The sequence below is a fragment of the Cryptomeria japonica genome, chromosome 7 (genome assembly GCF_030272615.1).
Source record: "Cryptomeria japonica chromosome 7, Sugi_1.0, whole genome shotgun sequence".
NCBI classification, from domain to species: Eukaryota; Viridiplantae; Streptophyta; class Pinopsida; order Cupressales; family Cupressaceae; genus Cryptomeria; species Cryptomeria japonica.
This window is the reverse complement of record NC_081411.1, coordinates 579047984-579071587: the sequence shown is the minus strand read 5'-3', so window position 1 is coordinate 579071587 and position 23604 is coordinate 579047984. Positions and strand designations below refer to the sequence as shown.

The 23604-nt window shown below is 36.1% G+C and overlaps 1 protein-coding gene across 3 annotated transcripts in view; it reads left to right on the top strand.

Moving 5' to 3' along the window:
- LOC131048326 (uncharacterized) overlaps nucleotides 1-14596 on the top strand; it is a 30300-nt gene extending 15704 nt beyond the window's left edge. Inside the window, exons 2-7 of one of the 3 annotated variants that reach the window (XR_009106394.2) lie at nucleotides 7975-8118; nucleotides 9784-9934; nucleotides 13040-13324; nucleotides 13408-13590; nucleotides 13684-13762; nucleotides 13866-13882. Coding sequence is in view for 2 of the 3 variants with exons in the window: in XM_057982243.2 (XP_057838226.2) it covers nucleotides 7975-8118; nucleotides 9784-9934; nucleotides 13040-13324; nucleotides 13408-13564; nucleotides 13684-13762; nucleotides 13866-14100 (1051 nt within the window). In the remaining variant the exon portion in view is untranslated. Of the gene's footprint in view, nucleotides 1-7974; nucleotides 8119-9783; nucleotides 9935-13039; nucleotides 13325-13407; nucleotides 13591-13683; nucleotides 13763-13865 lie in introns of all 3 variants that reach the window. The other 2 variants (XM_057982243.2, XM_057982251.2) reach the window with 2 other exon arrangements.
- Nucleotides 14597-23604: the final 9008 nt, after the last annotated feature.

The following is a 23604-nucleotide window of genomic DNA, read 5'->3' as shown; positions in this document are numbered from 1 at the left end:
AAGCGAACTTGTCAATAGTTGCCTTTTGATCCAAAATTTGAGCAAAGTAAACCCTTAGGATGCCTTCCTAGCATGGACCAAGGTCAAAACATAAGTAAAATGAAGGATAAATTGAGTGGAAACATGAATTTCACTCCTGACCCTTCTAAAGGGTCCAGAGCAAATTTCCTTATATCTCCCTTCCTGGTCCTAATTTGCATCATAAACCTTGTACCTATGGCATGATTGAGAGAGTATTGATGTGTACAACAAAGTCAAGTAATGAGAAGGTCAATAATTTGGGCATAATTGCAAATTTCGCTCTTGACCCTTCCAAAGGGTCCAGAGCAAAATTTATTAAGCTCCTGACCCTCTCAAAGGGTCCAAAGCGAAATTCCCCAAAAGACCTAATTCTTCACTAGAGACATTGAATGGTGGTCATGCATGGCAAGGAAGAGATTCAAAAGTCAAGTCTAAAGCAAAGCTAAGTGAAAACGGATGTGAATTGAGCCAAAAAGAGCAAATTTCGCTCTTGACCCTTCCAAAGGGTCCAGAGTGAATTTCTTCAAAAAGCATTATACCTTGCTCAAACCTTTGAACTAATCCATTCCCAAGCAACTTTGAAGGAAAAACACTTGTTTTTGATGAGGAAAGGTTGAAAATGAAGTCAATGATGGAAAATTGAGCCTAAAACATCAATTTTGCTCCTAACCCTTCCAAAGGGTCCAGAGTGAAATTCTTTACAAGCTCCCGACCTTTCCAAAGGGTCCAGAGCAAAATCCTTCTAAAGACTTATTTCCTCAACATAAGCATTGAATGGACATCACTTTGAGAGCAAGTTGGCTTGAGTATGATAAGATGAGGATGAAAGGACAAGTCCTAGGCAAGTTGAGTGTGGATAGAGTCTAGAAATGCAAATTTCGCTCCTGACCCTTCCAAAGGGTCCAGAGCGAAATTCCTAGAAAGACTCTCTATTTTGCCTAATGCACTAAAAGAACCTTGTTTTAAGCTAAATTGATGGCAAATTGACTTGATCATGATAGGAGGAGGTTTGATAAGTTAAGTTCAAGGCATAATGATGATGAATGGAAGATGAATGGTGTCAAAAGACAAATTTTGCTCCTAACCCTTCCAAAGGGTCGAGAGCAAAATTTCCTAAAACCTCTATTTCTTCCTTGTTCAAATCAAAATCTTGGTTCCTAAGGCATGGTTGAGAAGAGATTGATGTACGCTTGCCTTGAGAATGAATTTGAGGCAAAGAGATGATGAATTTGAGGCTTAAAGACAAATTTCGCTCCTCACCCTTCCAAAGTGTACAGAGCAAAATTCACCTAAGCTCCTGACCCTTCCAAAGGGTCCTGAGCGAATTTCTTTAGGAAGTCTTGTACCTTGCCTAAGCCTTTGAACTAACCTATTCCTAAGCATTTTCGAGGGCAAAAGACTTGTTTTTGATGAAAAAAGGATGAGAAATGGAGTTTTATGAAGGAAAATCAAGCAAAATGTCAATTTCGCTCTTGACCCTTCCAGATGATCCAGAGCGAATTTCATTATAGGGCCTGTCCTTGGAGAGGATCCAGAGCGAATTTCATTATAGGGCCTGTCCTTGGAGAGGATCCAGAGTGAATTTCATTATAGGGCCTATCCTTGGAGAGGATCCAGTGCGAATTTCATTATAGGGCTTGTCCTTGGAAAGGATCCAGAGCGAATTTCATTATAGGGCCTGTCCTTCCAAAGGGTCCAGAGCAAATTGATCCTAATGCCTTCTTGTTGATGATTTAAGGTAAGAAATGCTATGTTAGAATGAATATATTATGTATACTTAATCATCTTTTGCTTGTTTTGCAGATCAACGAGACCAAGTTGGAGGAAGATCAGGCCAGGACAAGGGCGATCTCTTCAAGTTTCATCATCATCAAGGACACTTCAAATGCCTGAGAGAGGACTCGAAGTGCTTCCAAGTTGGAGGACTTCAAGTGTTCAAGAAATTGCAAGCAATGGAGCTGACCATCCTCATGGACCTTATTCTACCACATGGAGAAATCACAGGATGTCAAAAGGAAGATCTTACAAACACTTCAAGGCGAAGTGAGCTACTAGAGAAGGTGACTTGACCATGACTTCCTATCACCATAATGCAAAATCAAGGAGGCTTCATCAAGCACATGAGAGTCAAGGAGGTACATCATTTATCGAGTACATCAAAGACGAAGGAGGATCAATCAAGGTCAGTGAAAGGGTACTTTGAAGAAGCAGATAGTTTCAGAAGAGTTGATCAAAGTTAGCTTCTCATCATCACCACATTGAGTATCAAAAGAGATACGATGTTCCTTGATTAAGCAAGTGTAGGACAAGGTGGCATCCCCAGTCACTGTTCCTCCAGTCAGATAGGTCCACATCAGCATGTCTAGATTCAATGTACCTAACTCACCAGTGATGGCACAAACTCCAATGTACCTACCCCTATTTCCTATTGGTTCTCAAATATTGAATGTAATTTTCTTATTGGCTAAGGGAGTTTGTTGTAACAAACCCTAATTAGGGTTTTCATCTTAAAATCCTAGCCATTCATTCTAAATCAATCAGAGCCATTTAAATGTAAAGAGCTCCCTATATAAGGCTCTGGCTCTTCATTTGTAAAGGTTAATAGTTAGTTAATAGAGGTTAGAATAGCTAATAGCTAAGAGTTAGTAGCTAGAATAGTGAATAGAATAGCAATTAGAATAGAATAGGAGGAAAAGGCAAGAAATTGTTGCCTAAATTGTAAATGAACTCCATTTTCATTGAAGTTATGGTGAAATGTGTTGTTTCTTTGCAATATCATGGTCTCTTGTTGAATCTTCATTTTAGATGATAGATAATTAGATTGAATGAAAGAAGTTACTGAATGCACTCGCGTGGAATCCGCCTAGTCCAAACCACTAGCCTCTTGTTGATTGTAAGGGCACCCTGCGTGGTCAACTGGCATTGAATGAGCTTAATCTCGAGTCGTTACGCGTCTATTGTTCATGCATTAACTTGAATGGTGATCAATGTCAGATGGTGTAACGATTTGAAAATATTCGAAGCATCCCTTAGAAGATCGCACTGAGCTGGTGTTGAATGGTTCAGTTTGATGGTGAGACCTAGCCCTGTAGGACTCCAACTAGTCATTCATCCATCTTCTTGTATTCTAGGTCTTAGAGTAGACTTTCTGAGCCCTTCACCTTTTGGTTATTTCTTTATTATCTCTGTGAGTAGTTAGGATTCAGGTTCCAGCTAATTAAGCGCTCAGGCAAACAAACATAAGTCCCCTTGTGATTCCAGCATAATCACATCATACCACAAGAGCTTATCCATACGTAGAGACCCTACATATAAGAACCTTGGAGTTGCCTCGATTGATCCTTAGGCGAAATCTTCAGCATTCGGGGAAACTTTGTTCAAGAGAGGATAAGATACCTTGGTATTTTATTCTGTGTTCGCATGTGCATGAAAAACACATCAACAGGTAGGGACTTCGAGATTTGGTGTTTTTGCACTAGAATCTTCCTAATAGAATTCTGCAAGGACAACACTTATAATTTTGTAAGTAATTGTTGTTACTTAAATGTTGCAACCAAAGTTTAAAAACTCGGACTTGCCACGGACTCGGCAAACCAAAAATTTGGACTCGGACTCGGACTCATGAAAGACTTGCGAAAGACTCGACAAGGACTTGGGAAAAAACAAACCTGTAGTTTTACAAAAAAACATAAAGAAATTAATGCATTTAGAGAACATAAGAGAACATAAGGATCCGTTTGTATGCGGATGGATTTCTCATGACTACAAACAAACCCTTCAACATGCTCATCGGTCTTGGAACAATGGAGTACAAATGTCCCTTGGTCAACTTCCATGTAGTCAGTATGTATCATCATGGAGTTTTCTTGATAAACTTGCAATTCCTCCTCATGGGGGTCAATCTCAGACGAATCATTCCTCACAACAGCATAACTAATATCTTGCACATCATCATGATGTGGTCCAATCATTTCCATATCTTGCAAATCATTTTTATATGGATCAATTACTTCCACATCTGAAAATTAGATGGATGTTTCTTGGACATCATTTGCAATTATTTACATGTCTTCGACACACAATATTGGCTCTTCTTCTTTGGTTTTAGCAACTTCTTGTGATTCTGATTCTAACTTCTGCTGTAATTAATGATTCTCTTGGATCTTGCTCCTTGATCTCCTCCTTGGCCATTTTTCTTATGTATTCATATAGACCACTTTTGTTGGGATATTGGTACCTGACTTGAGGGGAACAAAGATTTTGCATGATCTGACAAACTTTGACATTTGTCTACAATTTTGGGGGCCTCAAGTTTGTACCTTAACTCTTGAATAAGGTCCAAATCTTCTTGCCTTTGTCAACCTTCAAGTCTCTTTGACTGGAATGCATCTGTCATTTTAGCTTTACCCCGCAGGCTAGCAGGATGGCTTCTCTGATACCATTTTTAATGTCCTGTTCTAGAACATTTTTTATTTTTGCCTATAAACAATAACTCAAAACAATGGTTGCATAATATTTATAAATATGAGTTTATCTAACATTAGGATTATTATAATATTCAGATTCATAGCTTATGACATAGTTCTGAAAATCGAACTCATCTCCTTCCAATATATATTTATTCTCCTTGAATGATTGTCCCCAATATAGGTTTTCATCCATCAACTTGCTAAGAGAAATTAAGGGGTTTCATCCTTAAATCTCTCAATTTACTTTCGAAGGGTTTTGTTCGCTTTGGCTGTAACATTCACTTGCAATAAGTCATATAATATTCATTCCTAAAATTGATTCCTCTTTCTCCTTGATTCACCTTCCTTATATAACTTTCCTTTTATCATAGGACACAACCCTACATGGGTCTTTTGACCAGTCATAACTTGACTTTAGTTAGCACTCATTAATCGTTTAGTGAGTGCTTCCTTAAATATCTTCTATCTTGCGATCTTCTTCGAAGCACTTTTTTCTAAATGACCTGATCTCTCTTCATTTGCTATATTTTTTTTCTTCTAGCACCTAGAAAATGTTTACCTTTGTCTTTATTATGGCTGAGCTGGTTTGTCTTATTTGGCACCTTATTTAATTTCTTTTGTTTTCCTTAGTGAATTCCTTTCTTGTGGCTGGATTAAATTCATGTTGTAATAGTGTGCTTTTGTTTTTCCTAAGACCCATGGGAGATGTATGAGGGAGGGAGCATTCGGTTAATTTTGTTCTAATTTCAAGGAGGAGACATTACATTGTTCCACATCCAATCAACAATAAGCCAGTGGGTTCATATTTTTCTTTTGTTGAACCCATAGAAATGTTGGATGGCGTCCTTGGCCTTAGATATTCCATTGGGTTTTGCCTTCCACCCACCAAATGTATTAAAGCAATATTATTAATATTTAGCATTTAATGGTCATTTATGTATTTTAGTTAGTTTAGTTAGTTTTGGTAACTTTCTATTCTTATTTTCATTCATGATCGTTTCTGGTTTAGAAACATCATTTGTAATTGCTTATTTAAGGAGCTTTCATCTCCTTTTAATTCATTCAATCAATTACCATTTCATGGTATCAAAGCTAAGTAATTTTTTCGACAAATTTTCTGAAAAATTTGTGGGTAACTTGAAAGTCATTTTTATAAGTTTTTGTTTGATTTTTTTTTAGTAAATATCAAAGGATTTTTTTGGTTTAAATTTGTGGGCTCTCTGAGTTTTTCATTGCATGGGTTTCTTCTTCGAAATCATGGACCTGTTAGAGGTGGAAAATTGTGAGCTTCTGAGGAGAAAAATCGTGGGTTTGCTTTTTTCATTTATCGTGGATTGTCTAGACTCTATATGTTCATGGTTTTTTTTGCACATTTTTTTAAAGAAGTTGTGGCCAATTCAGCAATTTTTCTTTGTGATGGGACATTTTATTTTGCAGATTGAGGGTTTTTGGATGCCGACTTTGCATTTTTCTCCATGATCTAGGGTTTTTCTACAATGCAGACAAGATTTTCACGACTGAGAAAAATTGTGGTTTCCTTGTGTGATGTGAAAAGGGTTTGTAGTTGCAGCAGCAAGCATTTTCAGAAATTGTTTTTTTTTTGATAAAAATTGTGGGTTTTTTGTGATGGTCCAAGGGTTTCAATTTTTTTGATGATTTTTTTAAAAATCGTGGGTTCTGATTTTTTAAATAAAATCAGGGGTGTTAATTTTCCGAGCAGTGCCTAGTGATTTGTGCCAAGTGCTCATTGAAGGGTTTGACTGATTTTGACAAAAAAAATTCAGTTTTAAAAAAAATCAAAGTTTGTTGCTGTAGCTGGTTTTGACCTTGTTTTTCGTGTCATTGGAAAATGAGAGGGATGGCGTCTTTGACCAACATCATGTTGGAAGGGAATCAATGATTTAATGGCAAGAACTACAACACTTGGAAACAATGAATGCTCACCATTTTTGAGTATCGGTGCCTTGACCAGATTATCCTTAGTGCATACACTCGTTCAACTGTTGCAGGTAAAGACCAGGTCAAGTTCGATGAGCGAAATCGAGAAGTTGCCTTGTTTATCAAGTTATTAGTCGTTGACGAGATGCTTCCAAAAGTGCCATGTGGCAAGATTGCTGCAAAGATTTGGACACACCTAAAGATTTTGCACGAGATGTCGAGCAAGGGCAAAGCATTCTTCCTTAACTATATGTTGTTCTTGATCATGATGGACGACAAGATGTCTTTGCAGGATCATCTCATGAAGATCAAAGACATTTGCGATCAACTGGAGACAGTTGGTTGCAAGATGGAAGAAGAGGATATGGTGGTTATCACGTCGAAAAGCTTACCACGATCCTATGAGCACTTCATCGAAACTCTCAACATTACCTTCACCAATGTCGACTTGAAGTTTGATGAATAGGGCAACAAGCTCTTGCAGTAGGACAGGTGGAAGAAGTATAAAAAGAGGTGCTTAGTGTCATTTGGTGTCTTTATTTCATTTTGGCATTTTTCATTGTGAGCTTTGCTATTTGAGTTTTGGCATCCAAGGACGAAAACCTTTGGATTGTTTAGGGTTTGAAAGGGCAAAAGCCCTCTTGGATTTCACATTTGGGATCAAGGATGGAAACCTTTGTCTCCCATATTGGGTGATTCCATCGGGGGATTGCAAATGTGTTGATTTGTTGAGGGTTTGAAGACATTTTTCAAGTTTGCATGTTGCTGCTACAGTGATTTGGTGAAGATTTTATCCTTTTGAGGGTTATTTGTTGCTACAGTGTAGTCCATCATATTTGAGGGTTTCTACATTGGTTTTCATGACTTTGGGGAGTTATTGTGCATCAAAGTGTTGGATCTGAATTGTTTCTAACATTTCCAGTCAACCCTAGCTAAGCACACTACCTTTTGAGGAGCAAAATCACTAAATCCTATTCCTGAGATCAGTCATACAATTGTTGGTTTACACTCCAGCAACCAATAATCATCCTTAGTATTATATCAGTCATATAAGGGTGCTGTTCCAATCATTAGAAGGTTATATCAGTCATACAAGGAACTGTTCCAACATTCTGAAATGCTGCATCAGTCATCTTAGGTGCTGTACCAGTCATCAGAAGGTTATACCAGTCATATAAGGTGCTGTTCCAGCATTCTGGTAAGCAAGGTTGCACGGGTATGGGGGTACTTGGAGACTTTGGAGACTGGTGTTGGTACTGGTACAGCTATTTTTTCAAAATAGGAGACGTGGGTACTTGGAGACCCAATTTCTTTTAAATATAATTTAATAATTTATAGAAATTCTGAAAATATAATGACATTGAACATTAAATATAATATAATAATTTAGTAATGGTTGTTGCAACGTTTTAAGAAATCCTTGTGACCTGCATTTGTTTTGAGCATTGTTTTTCTTCCGTTTGTACTACATTTTGATTATTTTGTTGCCTGTGTTTGTTTGTTTTTTAACATTTTAAGGTTTCCTTTTTTTTTGTTTGGCTTGGAGACGGTGGGAGACGGGCGGATACGTTAGTGGGAAGTCTCCTCTCTATGGAGACGTTTCCAACCAAGTTTCCGGTGCGGGATATGCGTCCGAGTCTCCGGTACTCGTACCCAGGGGCTGGGTACGAGTACCCATGCAACCTTGCTGGTAAGTTACATCAGTCATATAAGGTTCTGTCCTAGTTAACAAAAGGTTATCTCAGACATTAATAATTAAATAGTGCTGACATTAATAATTTAATAGTGCTGTACTTTGGTTTTGAGACAATTAGTAAATCAATTGGAGTGCCTTATCAGTGGTCATATAGCACAACATTTGTAATTGTTCACTTGTGAGTTGATTGGGGACAGTGGTGATTCTGAAAATTCATTTTCCAGTTTGCTTATCAGTGTTGTTATCATTTTTCCCATCTTGCAATTAAACAAGATCAATGTTGTTGGTACTGTCATATTGATTTCTAATAAGATATGAGTATGATTTAAAGTTATTCAAAGTTTTTTATGAAGATTCCAACTTGGTAGTTGCAATCAGTATTTGTATTACAAGTTGCAGTCGTGTGCTCTAGGAAAATCAGGAAATAACAAAAAATTTAAAAATTGGCCATTACATGGTCCTTCGTCATATAATTTCTTTCTCAACTTTGATCATTTTAGAAAGTCTTACATATTCATTGTGCTATTGCACTGTCTGATGCTAATAGTTGTGGTGCTTTGTATAGGAGTTAAATACACTACGTGCAAGTGAATGACCACAGAACTTGAACTTGGGATCACACATAAGTGACAAACACCAAATTCAACAGGCAAATTAAAATGATTCAGTGTTTTCTTGATTGTCGAGTATTTTAAGAAATTGAATGTCATTGCCGGTTTCTTTCAATTGTAAATAGCCCTGATTAGCAAAATATCTATTTTGTTTGATTCTCCTACCCTGGGTCCAGGTGATTCTGTTTTCATAAATGTAATTGCCACAAGTAATGTGTTGTTGTGACCGTTATACACAACTGCTAACCTTGCCTCCACTCTAACTGCAGGCATCAAAATCAGTGCAGATTAAATTGAATTATTGAATATTTTAAGAAATTGAAAAGCTTGCTGGTTACTTCCAACTGTGGGGAGTTCAGGCTAGGTCAACCGCTATTTTATGTGGCATTCCTACTCTGGGTTGAAGTGATGACGTTTCTGCAGATGAAATAGTAACGTGTTTTGATCATTTGTGGAATTGCTTACCTTGCTTCCACTGTAACTACAATCACCAAATTCAGCATGCAAACAAAATCAATGCTTGCTTCTTGCTTCTTAAATATTTAATAGAATTAAACACGATTGCTGATTGCTTCCAACTGTAAGGGGCCATGGTTAGCAACTTAGCTCAGCCACTGATTTGTTTGACACTCCTACCCTGGGTTGAGGTACTGCTGTTTTCGCAAATGAAATATCTTCAATTAATGTGTTGTTAACTTGTTAGCATTCTCCTTAACCTTTCCTCCATTGCTATCGCAAACATCAAATTTAGCTTGCAAATTAAAATGATTCTTGCTTCTTGTGAATATTTTAAGAAGTTCAACAATGTTGCTGTGTGTTTCCAAATTTTGGGAGTTCTGGCCAGTTCCACCACTTTTTTGTTTGATGATCCTAACCTGAGTTGGGCTGTTGTTATATTTGCAAAAGAAATACTCCAAGTAATGATGTCTAACCATTCTCCATGACTACCGATTGACTCCACTGGAACACTCTTTTGCAGGATTATCTAGCTATCATCATCTTGCTTTTGAATTCACCTACCTAACAGTGTGATGATTTAATCTTTTAGGAAAGGTAAAGTACATGCCTATGCAGCCAATGGAAGGAGGCTAGTTGGGGGTACATTTTATCTTGATTATCCAAGTGTTGGAGCTACAGAAACTCTAATGATGGCTGCTTCATTGGCAGATGGAGAAACAACACTTTCAAATGTAGCCCAGGTTAGTAATATTAATTTATTTTATATTGGAAATAGCACACAAATATAGCTTGAATGATCACCAAAAGCTTACAAAGAACTGATCAACTTATAATCACAGAAAACTGGCACCAAAACACCAGAATCCCTATCCCACATGAAGTCAACCATCAGACAGCACATAACCCAGCCATAGAAATAGTAACCTTAAGCACTTCTCACTTTGAACCCAGGGACAAATGATAGAGATCTTACAACCAACTAATCATAGAGATAACACACTTGATAGGATACATGGAAGATGCACCAAAACACAAAACTGAGTAGCTCAGCCAGATCAAATCTACACCCATTTCAATGACTCCCAGCCATGTCCAAGATAGATCTAAAGAAGCACTATCAAACAGCAGTCCTTATGGTCACATGTCACCAAAAAGTGAGAAAGGAACCATCCGTTTTAAGTTTAACCATCCATATAAGTAATCAAAAGCAACCATCAGCATGACCAGCATCCAAAATAACAGGAGTAAAGCCAAATCACCAAAGACCACATTAACCTTTTTTTTCCCTTCCAATTGAAATGATCAATGAAACCTTCAACCTTCTTCTTTAGAGCTTGGTACCTAAAATCCACAGGTTTTTGAAGCCAATAGTCTGGATAGCACATAACAGGCACAGCAGGTTAAGGAGAATGAACAACATCACTATAATTATCAGAAGAGCTATCATCAGAACATACACCATCATGCACTTAAACAGAACAATGACGTTCTTCCCTTTATCTGCAGCAAAAATGGGGACATGGCTTCTTGGTACTGCATCTATAGGGACATGAGAACTACAATCTGGCATTGCATCGACATTATTCTGACAACCAAGAGAATCACTATTTGGGTGAGCATCAACATTCCCAGGAGCCTTGTCATGGACAGAAATAATCTCAATATTCCTTTGTCAGCTACTCAACATTAACCTGTAAGGCCAAACAGAATTCTGACCCCTTGTCCAAGCTTTTGGACTCTAGAATAGAAGTCCCACGTAGACAGAGCCTCTTAACATCATCCTTAACTTTGTGAACCTGCATTGCCACATTATCCACAACATCAGATAATGTGACTTCTAGATAGAGTTCAGTAAGCAGTCTTTTATAGTTCTAGGAAACATCATTGTTCCTAACAGTCCAAATATACCACAGAACCTTAGAGGAAGTAATCAATCATAACTTATCAAAGCATTTAGAAAATAGGGAGCACAAAGCATGAAATCAAATAGAATATCAGACTATAAAATCACATCATTAATCACATTGGATGACCAAGATGGTAAAAACATTTCCAAATGAGCTTTAGCATAGGGACATTCATTAGAAAAAAAGAACAACAGATTCAACACAACCACAAACTAGACAAGACTTAGATCACGACATACAAGAGTTAGCCCCCACAACCAATTTATTAAACAACAATAACTATCTGAAAAAAGCCTTTTTAGGCGAAAGATAATTAGACCAAATTCTTGTCTCTTAGTCCCAATATTTCTAGAATCATGAAGGCCCCACAGGAGGTTCAATTTATTGCACCAATCATTAGAGGACAGTTAAGCTTACACATATTTAAGAGTAACTTGAAAGAATTTCTTGCCAACAACCCATTTAATATTCTCCTACAAGCTATAATTCCAATGTATAACCTCAAGGCTGCCATTCAAATCAGTATTTTTGGTCATAGCAAAAGGTTTTTTTTTTGACTTTTAGGAATACCAAAATTATTTTACAGTTTCCCATTGCCAAACAAACAATCAATAGAATTGATACCCTGGCTATTCTACCATTTAGCAAAGCAATCCCCTATAGTAGCAAGGAGAGAATTTTTGCCACTGAGAGACTATCATGAGGACCTAAAGCCAGTGATCTTTTGTTAGATTTACCTTGACCTCTAGTAAATCTTTTACATGCTCCCAAGCTTTCCAAATAGAAGAAAAGAACATTGGAACCAAATGGTTTAAACTCTTTCCAAAAATATAACTGACAAATGCAACCATTCCAACTAGGAATTCTTTCAGGGAAATCATTGGATAAGTTAAGCCTCATAATCTGTTTCCAAAGCTCATTATTATTAATAGCCTTTATAGTCCATTTGACAACAAGAAGCACAACTTACAAAAAGAAGCACACCTTACAAAAAGAAATTATTTAACCCCATTCCTTGCAGCCTCCTAGGCTTAATACACTGTTTCCATGAAATGGCATGTCCTCTTTTTTCTCCTCTTCTGATCCGACCAAAGAAAACTCTTACTATGCTTGTTCAACTGATTAATCTGGGCAGAAGACACCAGCCAATAGGATGAAAAATAGAAGGAATAGGAACAAAAAACCTTCTGATAAACCTGAAATTTCCCAGCCAAAGAAAGTCGATTATATTCCATTAACAATTTTACTGTCAACTTTGACCATCACCCAATTCCACATTTATTTTAAGAAGGGACATAAAGAAAAAGAATACCAAGGTACCTGATAACTTCATTGGGTTCTAAACACTTACAGCCAATATTGTAACAACCAATTAGGGAACTCATTCAACCAGCTTAAAGCACTTGATTTATGTAATGCAATTTTAGAGCCAAATGCAATGTAGTAAACATCAAATCTTTTACTCAAATATATAAAGTTCTGTTTATCCAAATCCACAAAAAACAAAAAGGATGGAGTCATCAGCAAACTACTATTCAAGCCCTGTGTCACCAGAAGGCAAACTCAAGGTTTTCATTTAAGAACCTAATAATGGTAGAATTTGAGTTGAGAAAGCACTGGACATATGGTAGAGTTTAATTGTAGTCCCATAACTTAGTGAAGTATCTTTATACAAATAGTATGGGAATGAAGCCATTCCAACAGCTTTGTTATGTTTACTTTTCTATTCTGCCATCCATTTCTTTCACATGCCTGATTCATGATGAAATCTGACATTGGCCAAGGATGCTGCTTTGTTTCTTCTTTATGTTCCCATTATGCTAAACAGGACGGTCAACTAAAAGCAAATAACTGCTATTGAAATGTCTGATTTAAAAAACTAGTATTGTGAACCTACAGAGGGTCAGATTTCAAAATTTGGTTTTAATTTTAATGCAGGAGCCAGAAGTTGTTGATCTTGCAGAGTACTTGATTGCATGCGGGGCTTGCATCCATGGAGCAGGAACAAGTACTCTTACTATTAAGGGTATGAAAAAGCTGTATGGTGCTGATTTCACTATCATACCTGATCGTATAGAGGCCGGTACATTTTTTATTGCTGCAGCTATTACCCGCTCATCACTTTCAATGTCTCCTGTTGTTCCAAGGCATTTATCATCAGTGATAGGCAAGCTTGAATACATGGGCTGCAAAATTCAACACACAGGGCCTGATAGCTTACAGGTAAATACATTTTGAGTTAGCTGTTACTGCTAACCCTACTTAGCTAGATTAATTATAACTGAATATCATGCGTGTTCTACCAGATTATACCATCGGAGTGCTGTAGAGGTGTGGATATGACAACGCTTCCATATCCTGGATTCCCTACTGATTTACAGCCTCAGTTTATGACACTTTTGGCTACTTGCAGTGGCCAAAGTGTTGTAGAAGAAACAGTCTTTGAAGGGCGCATGCGACATGGTTTGTGATTCACTGCTAGTGAAAAGGTTTTACTTCAAGGAAATCAGAAAGTTTGAGTTGATTTTCTTGTTCGACTATAATTGGTTTTGACATAATCCTAACCAAATTTCTTAATTTAGTGGAAGAGCTGCAGAAACTTGGAGCAAAAATAAGGGTTAGTAGAAATATTGCCATCGTAAGTGGGAATGACCAGGGGAGGTAAGTTCTCTGCATTTCTTTTTGGCTGTGTCTGTTTTTGCATATGATGTCTTGGTATTTTCTATAGCTCTTCATGAAATGACTATCAGGCTACTTGCTGCAGTTCATTATATGGTGTTCCAGTAGAAGCTACTGATCTCAGAGCTGGTGCTGCACTAATCCTTGCTGGTATGGCTGGGGAGGGCACTACACATATTAATGGAGTGAGCCATATTGACAGAGGTTATGAAAATATTGATGCCAAACTTCGTGCTCTTGGAGCCAATATTGAGAGGCTGCCTCGCTTACCTTGTGATCTAACACTACAACTAAGATTTGAGCTAGGTGTTTTACGATAGTTGGTTTCAAATTCCTGCTTTGGGGAACATTCTTCAACCAAAGACTCTTACTTTGGGAAAGTTACTATTTACTGTGTCTGGTGTACTTTTGTTTTTCTGGATTTGGATTAAACAAGACATGAAAAGATACAGGGGCTGCTGAATTGATGCTTCAATTTACTAGTCTGGATCCTATCTGAGGAGTTTTTGCGAGATTTTTTTCATGGTGGTTTAAGCTCATTTTATCCGTGGAGGGCAAAATAATTCATGACAGAGGCATCAGAGTTATCAACTGGAGTTTAACCATGTGATTTTGGATTTTTGAGCAATTGTTACTGAGTCATTCTATTCTTTCTTCTCAGCAATTTCATATCTTGATTCTTTGGTCATCGTGATGTCCTTTATCAGATTCGTTTGATTACTTAAAAGATTGTGTAAAATAATTTCGAGGGATATTATCCTCGTAAGCATCCCATTACAATATGGTCTCATTTATAAAGGTTTCTCATTAAGTTCATCATAGCTATTCTAGATATGTTTTTGTAGATAAAAACTAAACGGGTTTTTGGAATGAAATGTTATATATGTCTTTTTTGGGACAGGGAATTAATGTTCTAAATGTTTATTCCAAGGCTTTTCAAGAACAAGATACTGTCGACGCCTAGCAAAGGATGAACCATAGTGGTTGGATGGCGGCATGTAACATGCCATAAGTTATGGTGTTTTGAAGCCAATGAGAAATGATGATTGTTGTTTGCTTCCTTTAGATCCTTTTATTAGGCAGAGAAGGCTAAGAACATGAAGAACAAATCTGGTAAAGGATCATATAAATGATAACACCATGAGAGACTTCTGATGGATAGAGAATTTAATATGGCTGCTGCTAATTTTTTATATCTTTAAGTGTGTTAAGATGTGAAGGTTGAGAAGTGGATAGCAGTTGGCCGTTATAAACACTCTAAAATTGCTTCATTGACATTTCTTTTGTCAAGGAATGTGTTGGCGCTTTGCATCTCCCAACATTGACGTATTAGTGATTTAAGCGAGAAGAACAATTGTGTCCATAAGCCTAATTTCGTTTTCAGCATGTGGAGTCTCTAAAACTTAGGACACCTTATCAACATTACATTGGCTTAGTTCTTTCACTTGGCCTTCCTCTTGGCCCTCTTATAGATCCTTTCACCTCTTCTAGGTTTGTGTACTATTTGGACCATTAAGAGGTTGATTCCAATGGCCATGGTTGGTGTACTAAAATTTGTTGTAGGATGAAATGGCAAAATGATTGCACCATTGAAGGATGGTAATGCGGGCCTTAGGACACTTGTGGACATCAAGACAACTTTGTTTCTTCAATTGGTTTCCCTCCTAGGCCTCTTATAGATCCTTTCAACTTTTCTAGGTTTGTGTACTACTTGGAATGGGGTTGACACCATTAGGCATGGTTGGTGTACAAAAGAAATATTGTTTCCTCCTTAGGATGAAATGACAATGATTACATTGTCCATGAATGGCAAAGCTGGCCTCTAGGAGCTTTAACCTAAGACTTGGTACCCCTATATAATTAGGTCCTTCGATTGCAAGGAGGTGAAGGCTGTCATACGCAACTTCAATCAAGACTTACGCGTGAAATATGACAAATCCAGTTTAGTAATCTTAAGATGATTTTAAGTAGTCCTTACACGTAACATTTTTCCTCATTTATGTTGGTAATAATTACAATGCAAGTGGACTCACTTAGCACGCAAGTATGCTTAAGAATTTGTTAGTGGAGAAAGGATTGCTGAATGCATTCATTGCTTTGGTTATTTTCCTTATAATATTTTTGAAATAACGAGAACCAAATTCATTTTGTCCTTACAAATTATTACCTACGGGCTAAATTTTGTATAGGAAGACAATGGACTTAAACTAAGGAACATTCTGTTCAAATATTTGTACCTGAGATGTACCCGACTTGTTAGGTTCTCTTTTTTTTTTTTCCAAATATTTGATCAAAGCTATTAGAACTTGTGACATACATGTAACTTACACAAATGCTTAGAAATTTCCAACAATTTAGTTATTAGAATTTTTGCATTCACTTAGTTTTTAAATATAGACAAACTTGTAAAAACTATATTAAAAACCACGATTAGTATTCACAATGGCTAAATAAATTAGACTCGTGCTATTGTTAGCAAGAAAATAGGGAACACTGAAGTATTGAGCCCCAAGTAATATCTGTGTTGTATTTATACCTTAAACATAATCATGCAAGAGGAGTAAGGAGTTAGTTCGGATTGTGCATTAACTAATTAATAGAATGAGAATAAACAAAAAAAAAAGCCATAAACCATAATACATGTACATGTACATATACATATACATATACATATACATATATGTGTGTGTGCGTGCGTACATATGTTTAGGGATCTCTTATGATACTCTTCCATCTCTTCTATATCTTCCTTTCTATCTTCTCTATTATTTCTTATTTGCTACATCCATACATTCTTCTCATGCTTTGTTATATTGTATCTTCTCTTATATAAATATCTAGCTAGTGGGACATGCCCCTTACATGCTATTACTAATAAGAATGATGCCTCTTCAATTAGGAGCTCCCCAACCTTCTTGCAATAGTTTGTAGTAGGATGTGTCGTTGTGTTACCTTCACCTTTTCCCTTCCAACATCATCTACCCTTCCAAAATGCTGTCCTTAACTCTATTCCTATTGTGTTGGAAGAATAACTTTGTAATTCTCCTTGATGTTAGCAAAAGTGCTATCCCATTGTGTCTTGGCTTGCTGTAATAATTGGTTTTGGACATTGATATGCATGAGGAGGCATTTTGCTTCTTGAAGTGATGAAGGGATTTGAATTTGTTGTGCTAATTTGTTGTGCATCCTTGAGAAGGCCGGTGATGTGGGCCAACCGTAGATTAACCACTTCTCTAAGTTGCTGGAACTTATGCCTTGTCTATACCCTCTAATCCCACAATTGTTGAAATTGTGCATACAGGTCTTCCATTTGCACCCTAGTTTGCCAATCTAAATCTTGTAAAGCATCATAAGAAATGGCACTTGGAGGATATGCAACTCCATTTGATCAATTTGAGTATTAATATGTGCTGTAACAGTGAGGCACTGAAGACGAAATTGATATAAGACATTGATATTATTTCTTTCTTCATCCATTCTTATCTTATGTAGCTCTGCAAGTATGTTTTTTTGCATTGTGGTTTTCAGCAATTGCATCTCTTGGAGTACCCCATCTACCAATGTCTTAATTTGTGTCGCAAGGGGTTGGGAAGAATCCCCTTGTAGGTGAGCGAATTTCCAATCCCCTTGTAGGTGAGTGAATTTCCCTTGAATATCATTGACAATATCTTCTAATTATTCAGTACTATCCATATGTTGCTTGAAAATTTCCTCCCTTGCTATTTGGTGTAGTAGGTTCCCTAATTGAAATTTTTGAATAGAAGGTATATTGCTAAGGTCTATGTTGCACCTCGTTTTACTTTTATGACATTGCAAATACTTTTAACTTTCATGTTAATGTGTAGGTAAATAAGGCACATGAGAATGAATTTGTATCAAATAGATGTTTTGAAATGAGCATAATGTGATTTAAATGCTTTTTATTAATGCTTATAGAAATATGATTATCACAATTTGTTAAAATGTTATATTATGAAAGTGATGGCTAACTACCATTGTGATTATTAAGATGGATGTATGAGTTACCTTGCTCTCCAAGATGGAGAGGGAGAGTATCATTAGAGAGAGGATTATAGACTTGGTGAAAATCGAGTAATGCCATTTCAAGTTCTATCACACACCGTCACGTGGATTTCATGTCACCATTGGTATGCGGTTGAGTTTATTGTTTTGGAGTATCTTGTGTCACTTCAAGTATAGTGTTGTTTTGAACCTACATTTGTCTAAGTTGTGCAAACTTAGTACTATGTTTCAATTGAATGGAACCCAAGTCTAATTCGTCATACATACATATACATATATCTATAATTAATGCTTATATTCTTATTTTGAATTCATCAATGCATACATACACATACACATACACATACACATACACATACACATACATGTATATACACACATAATGTACATACATACATACATATATGTATATGTATAGGTTAATATTAGATTATGCCAACGTTTTGTATTTTGAAATTAATGGGATTGCATTATCCCATATGACTTACATACCAAGCTTTAATAACTTAAAGAAGTTCTATCTTGAGGGGAGAATTTTAATGAGTATAGCCGTGGTACAAATTACCGATTTGCTAGCCTTATGATAGCTATATGTGTGTGTGTGTGTATGTATATGTTATATTTGGTGCCATTCAAGCTTAATGGAAGACATAAAATATATTTTTGTTTGTTTAAGTAAAGTGGATAAGTGTCCATCATGACATAAAACAATGAAGATAGCTAACCAGATATTTTTTATTCTGTTTCCAGTTTTGGGAAAAGTAACATCTTACCCTAACCCTTTTCATTTATTATATGATGGTAAAGTAATTATCATTGGATGCAGATTGAGAAAAGTGCCAGGATCTTTTGCAAACTGGCTTTTATGTTTGGCACGATGAGGGAGTGATTGATGGAGTTGTCTATTTTTTTATACAAAATAGCATCTGATTGAGAACACAAAATCTGCAAATCTTAACAGATTTTTATGCAATTTCTACTGGTCAATCTTATTAATCTGTCTTTTCAATGTTATAAAAATGCAAAAAAATTACTAAAAACAATTGTATTATGCAAATTTATGTTTTAATCAGATGCTATTTTGTATAGAAAATAGCCTAATATCTCCATGCCTGAACAATCAAGGGGTAGTCTTTGCAACTGTTTCTTGTTTTTTTCATGGTTTCAAGTCTTTGTAACTGTTCTTGTTTTTTTTTTGTGGCTATCTTCAAAATAGGGAAATTGAAATTCATTTAGGGGATATGACTTACCGGTTGAAAACTGTAAGGGAGTCGATCAGAGGAGAGTAACTCATTTTAGGAAGAAGCTCACTCTACATACAACAACGTGGGAGATACTAATAGGATCTTTGCGTAGAAGAAATGAGTGAAAGCTCGTGAATAAAGTTGACGAGAAAGGAGAGATTCTTCTGAGTTTTCTTTTCTAAGTTTTCTGTTTGGATAGGACAATACTGAGAGGAGTTAGAGACTCGTATAGTCAATACATTAGAGAAAAGAAAGGAGATTACTCTTCGAATAACATGAGAGTTGGAAGAGTATTAAACACTTAGAGTTTCTGGCATTGCGTAAACTTGAGTTTGTTCTAGAACAATATTGTTTGATTAATATTGTTTGATTAAGCAAAAATAGATTTTTAAGGGATCTGAAATTTTATACACAACAGGTTTTAAAAGGGACTCTTACAACCCATCACATAAGATATTCAATCAAATTCACAAAACGAAACAGAAGCAAAACAAGACAAAAAGAACCAAAACAAGACGGAAAAAGAAAAGCTACCTGAAAAGAAAAACCAACTGCACGCAGCACAATATTGTTGCTTTGGCTCCGGTGGAGAAATCTTATGGAGTAATTAGCTTGTGGGTAACTTTAGAGCTAATTCTCATAGATCTACGTGAGCTTTGGAAGATTCTTTAGCAGAGAGAAGCTTAGCTGCGTATAAGTTTGAATAGGATTTCTATCCTGAAAAGAGGAGTTGTTTCGTAGAAGAGAAAAGAACTTAAAAGCCTGATTCTACAGTCTTATTGGGTATGTAGGTATTTTGTTATTGCAATGGTTATTAAATTTGAGTTATAGTCAAGGCATGTGATATGTTGACATTATATGAACAAAAGCTTTATATTTCGGTTTCCTAATCTCTGTTCAAGAAAGGACTGTTCTTTGTACGTAGACTACTCAGTTTGCTTGCTTGTTTCTTTGAGTTTATATGATAGCAATATGTAGCTGTGTGTTGAGAGAGATACGAGTCTTTTATACTCAATAGCTATGGTTATTTGTGTATTTATAAACTTAGGCCTTTATTACAAATGGAAGTACACATGCATGCAAGAGTATATAGTTCTTCCTTAAAAATAGACTTAATCTTGAGATAGTCTTGACTTAAACAGTGAATGAATTTCATATAGAACAACAGAAATGAACCTATTGTTTCATTTACTCAGATGATTTGGAATGAGTAATAATTATATTTTATTTTTTATAAATAAAGAATTAGGTTAGTTTTCATTTGTTAAATATGTATATATATGTGTATAGGTATATACCTATATACAAATGAATGTATGGATACTATGAAGTTTATCAATAAATATATTTTGAATGATAAAGCATGTGAAGTTTGATTTTTTGATTGTTTCTATGACAGTGAATAAGCTATTCATTATTCTGGTTTCACTAGTAACAATGAACTCATTTATTTAACCTTTTTTGGTTTTTAAAAGAGTATGAACTTTAAAAGAGTCTTTTTGGAACATTAAAAGCTGAAAACATATTTTAAGAGTAGTTTAAAAACTAGTCAAACTAGGAACTTAGGAGAAGTTGTTTTCCTTAGACAATAATTCTTCTACTCTTACCAGTCGCAATGATACTCACCAAGTCATGGGTATGTGAAGGGTGATATTTCTTGCATGTTCCTTAACCAATTGAAGATTACGTTATCTTGATATGAGACATATTGAAACGCACCTGTTCCATTTGATATGTAAACATGTGGCAGTTGCCCAAAGTTTGTAAAATGTGAGAATGCATAATGAGAAGTTCCATGTCATATCTTGAACGGTCTTGAGTTAACTAAGTAGTAGCTATAGGATAATTGTAGTAATGCAAGTTGAGTAGAGGTGTGTGAACATTTGACGACACTTCTTTGTAAGTGTCATTAATATGAAACTTAGGCCAAAGTGATGCAATAGTATGCTTGCATCCAGTCGATTCATCGTGTTCTAGTTACATAGTCCAGTCATGATGGTCATACATAGTGAGAAGCACATCTATAGTTGTAAGGTCAATTGGGATTATTTATGACACCACACCATAAATCAAATGACATTCTTTGATAGTTCCCTTATCTATACCCTTGTGAAGGGTAGGGCCACTTCTAGTTGGAAGGTGTGTGGCGGACCACCAATTTGTGGTTGGAGGAAAATCACTAGGGCGATGCTCTCCCTCCTGTAGATAACTCATCGAGGCTTGCGATGCAAATCAAATTATCAAAATTCAGTAGTTTGTTAACTCTATCTTATGTAATTTAAATTTAATTGTTTAATTGAAAGTATGTTAGTACTTGAAGAAAAATAGTATTATTTATTCATTTGATGATAAATTGTAAGCTATTTCAGTGCTTCTTATGTAATGCAATGATTTACATTGATATGTGTTGAAAAAGTAAATTTAAAAGTTGAAAATTTATCCTATGTATTATTACTTGCATGTTAATACTTTACCTTTTGATGAATTCAATTACTTTCTCAAGTATAGTAGTAAAGCGCATGTTACACATGGTATTAGAACTACCGGGTTTAGTACTTATACATAGGATCTCACTATCACAATTTTTTTCTCAAAACCTAACAATTAGCTAATGAAAACCAAAATATTCTTGTTCTAGTTTGACATCGATGAGAACCAGGATATCACAAAAATTTGTTCGTAAGTGTTGGTATAATTATTTATTCATGTTCGATATAATTACACTTTATTTAAGTTTACTTAGGTACATGCATAACATTGTAGTTTACATATGAAACACTTAGGGAGATGTGGTGTGATCAAGTTGTTACTTTATCATATCCACTTATCGTGGAGTGAATTCCACCTTCAATAGGTGATCCATGTCATGTAGAATATTTTACTATTTCTCCTACCTACCCTTGTTTCACTTTGAACATGATTTCTGAACAAATTTATTACAGTCAAAGCCGAAGCCTTATCTGATTTGCATGCAATTGTATCTGCAAGATGTATATAACATCTCTCCGTGTTGTAGATCGTACAGTTTGCTTGTGTCTGACCGTGAGATTTTGACGGTACACCATCACTGCTGAGGCTTTATTGCCTTGCGTGATCAATGCATATATGGATCGACCTGTGGGATCAGGCATTATCCTTTTAATTGCAGGCGATCTCATTATTTTTGACTGCAGGTTTTCACAACGGTTGCAGGCACTTTGCATTAGCATGACTACTCACTCGGCCAAATCATTTTGATTTTCCATTGAATTGCACCAGCTTCGACTTGCAGATTTGAAAGTCTGGTTCATCAGTGGTCATTTTGTTTAATTCTCTGTTGCAGAAATCATCTTTTGTTTAGCAGATCTAATTAATATTTTTCTGGCTTCATTCCAAAATTGGCCTTTGTGGCTTGATCAGCATTTTGTGGAGCGTATATTTTCTTTTGTGTTTTGTGATTGACATTACCAGGCATTAAGAAGGAGCAACGTGGTGTTTTGTTGTCCAAGATCTTGTGGGACAGAGCGGCTTCTTTATTGGATCGACCCCTTCTTGGCCAGGCGGTTAGTGTTCTTTGTGGACTGCATTTTGGCACCCGTGGCTTTATCATTATTTGGTGGCTTATGTTGGACAAGCTATTAACTTGTGTTCAGTGGAATTTTATTGGATGATTTTGAATCAGCTTAAATTCATTTATTTGCAGACCCAAAGTGTGTTCCCACTTGTGTAGCATGTGGAGTGTGGGGTGAGGAGGCCACATGTGGGCCCTCCACTTGTAAACTTTTATTTTGATGGAATTTTTTTCAAACAAACTTTTTGAAAAAGGAAGAGTTCTTTTATTATTATCATGTATATGTTTAGATCAAAGAATATTCTATGCTGACGTCATGGAGTTTTGATCCCCTCTCATCAAGCTTTTTAGTTTGATAGGCGAACTTCAAATGGTGATATTTTAGGTATATGATATCATTTTTCAGTGCAATTTTTTTTGATATGAGGTGAAATTTTGTGCTCTTCGCAGTGGTGTAATTAGTTTTTTAGAAAATGCAGATTTTCATCGTTGTAGCTGAGTAATCCTCAGTTTTGCAACTTCAAAGACTTCGTTCGGGATCATACGACTTCTTTTTTAGGTGCCGTTTTTTTCTGGAAAGTGCATAATTTTTCGTCTACTTTCATAATCTACCATTACTTTGCAGTGATTTTGAGTAGAAATTGTACTTTCAGTATTTGGTCATTTTTGGCCTATTTGGTACTTGTATTTTGCTTGGATCTCAGTTTAGATCACTTGTAGTATTTGGAGGAGGTGGAGGTGGGGGATTTTCTTGATGAAAGTTGTATCTAATGGGATCTCGACCTGTTTCATCCTCATTATGACTTTGATGTTCTGATTCTTGCCTTAGTTGTGCAATATCAAAAATCAGAGGGTAGTTTGGCTCCCTCTTGGGCAAGTCTTAAAAAGTGAGCATCAACATTTCTCCCGAGTATTTCGTCAAAAAGTCAATTAAAGAGAGGGTTGTGTTGTGCCCTTTCTATTGCTGTAGGAGTAGGAGTACTTAGATTTTCATCATTTGCGTTTCT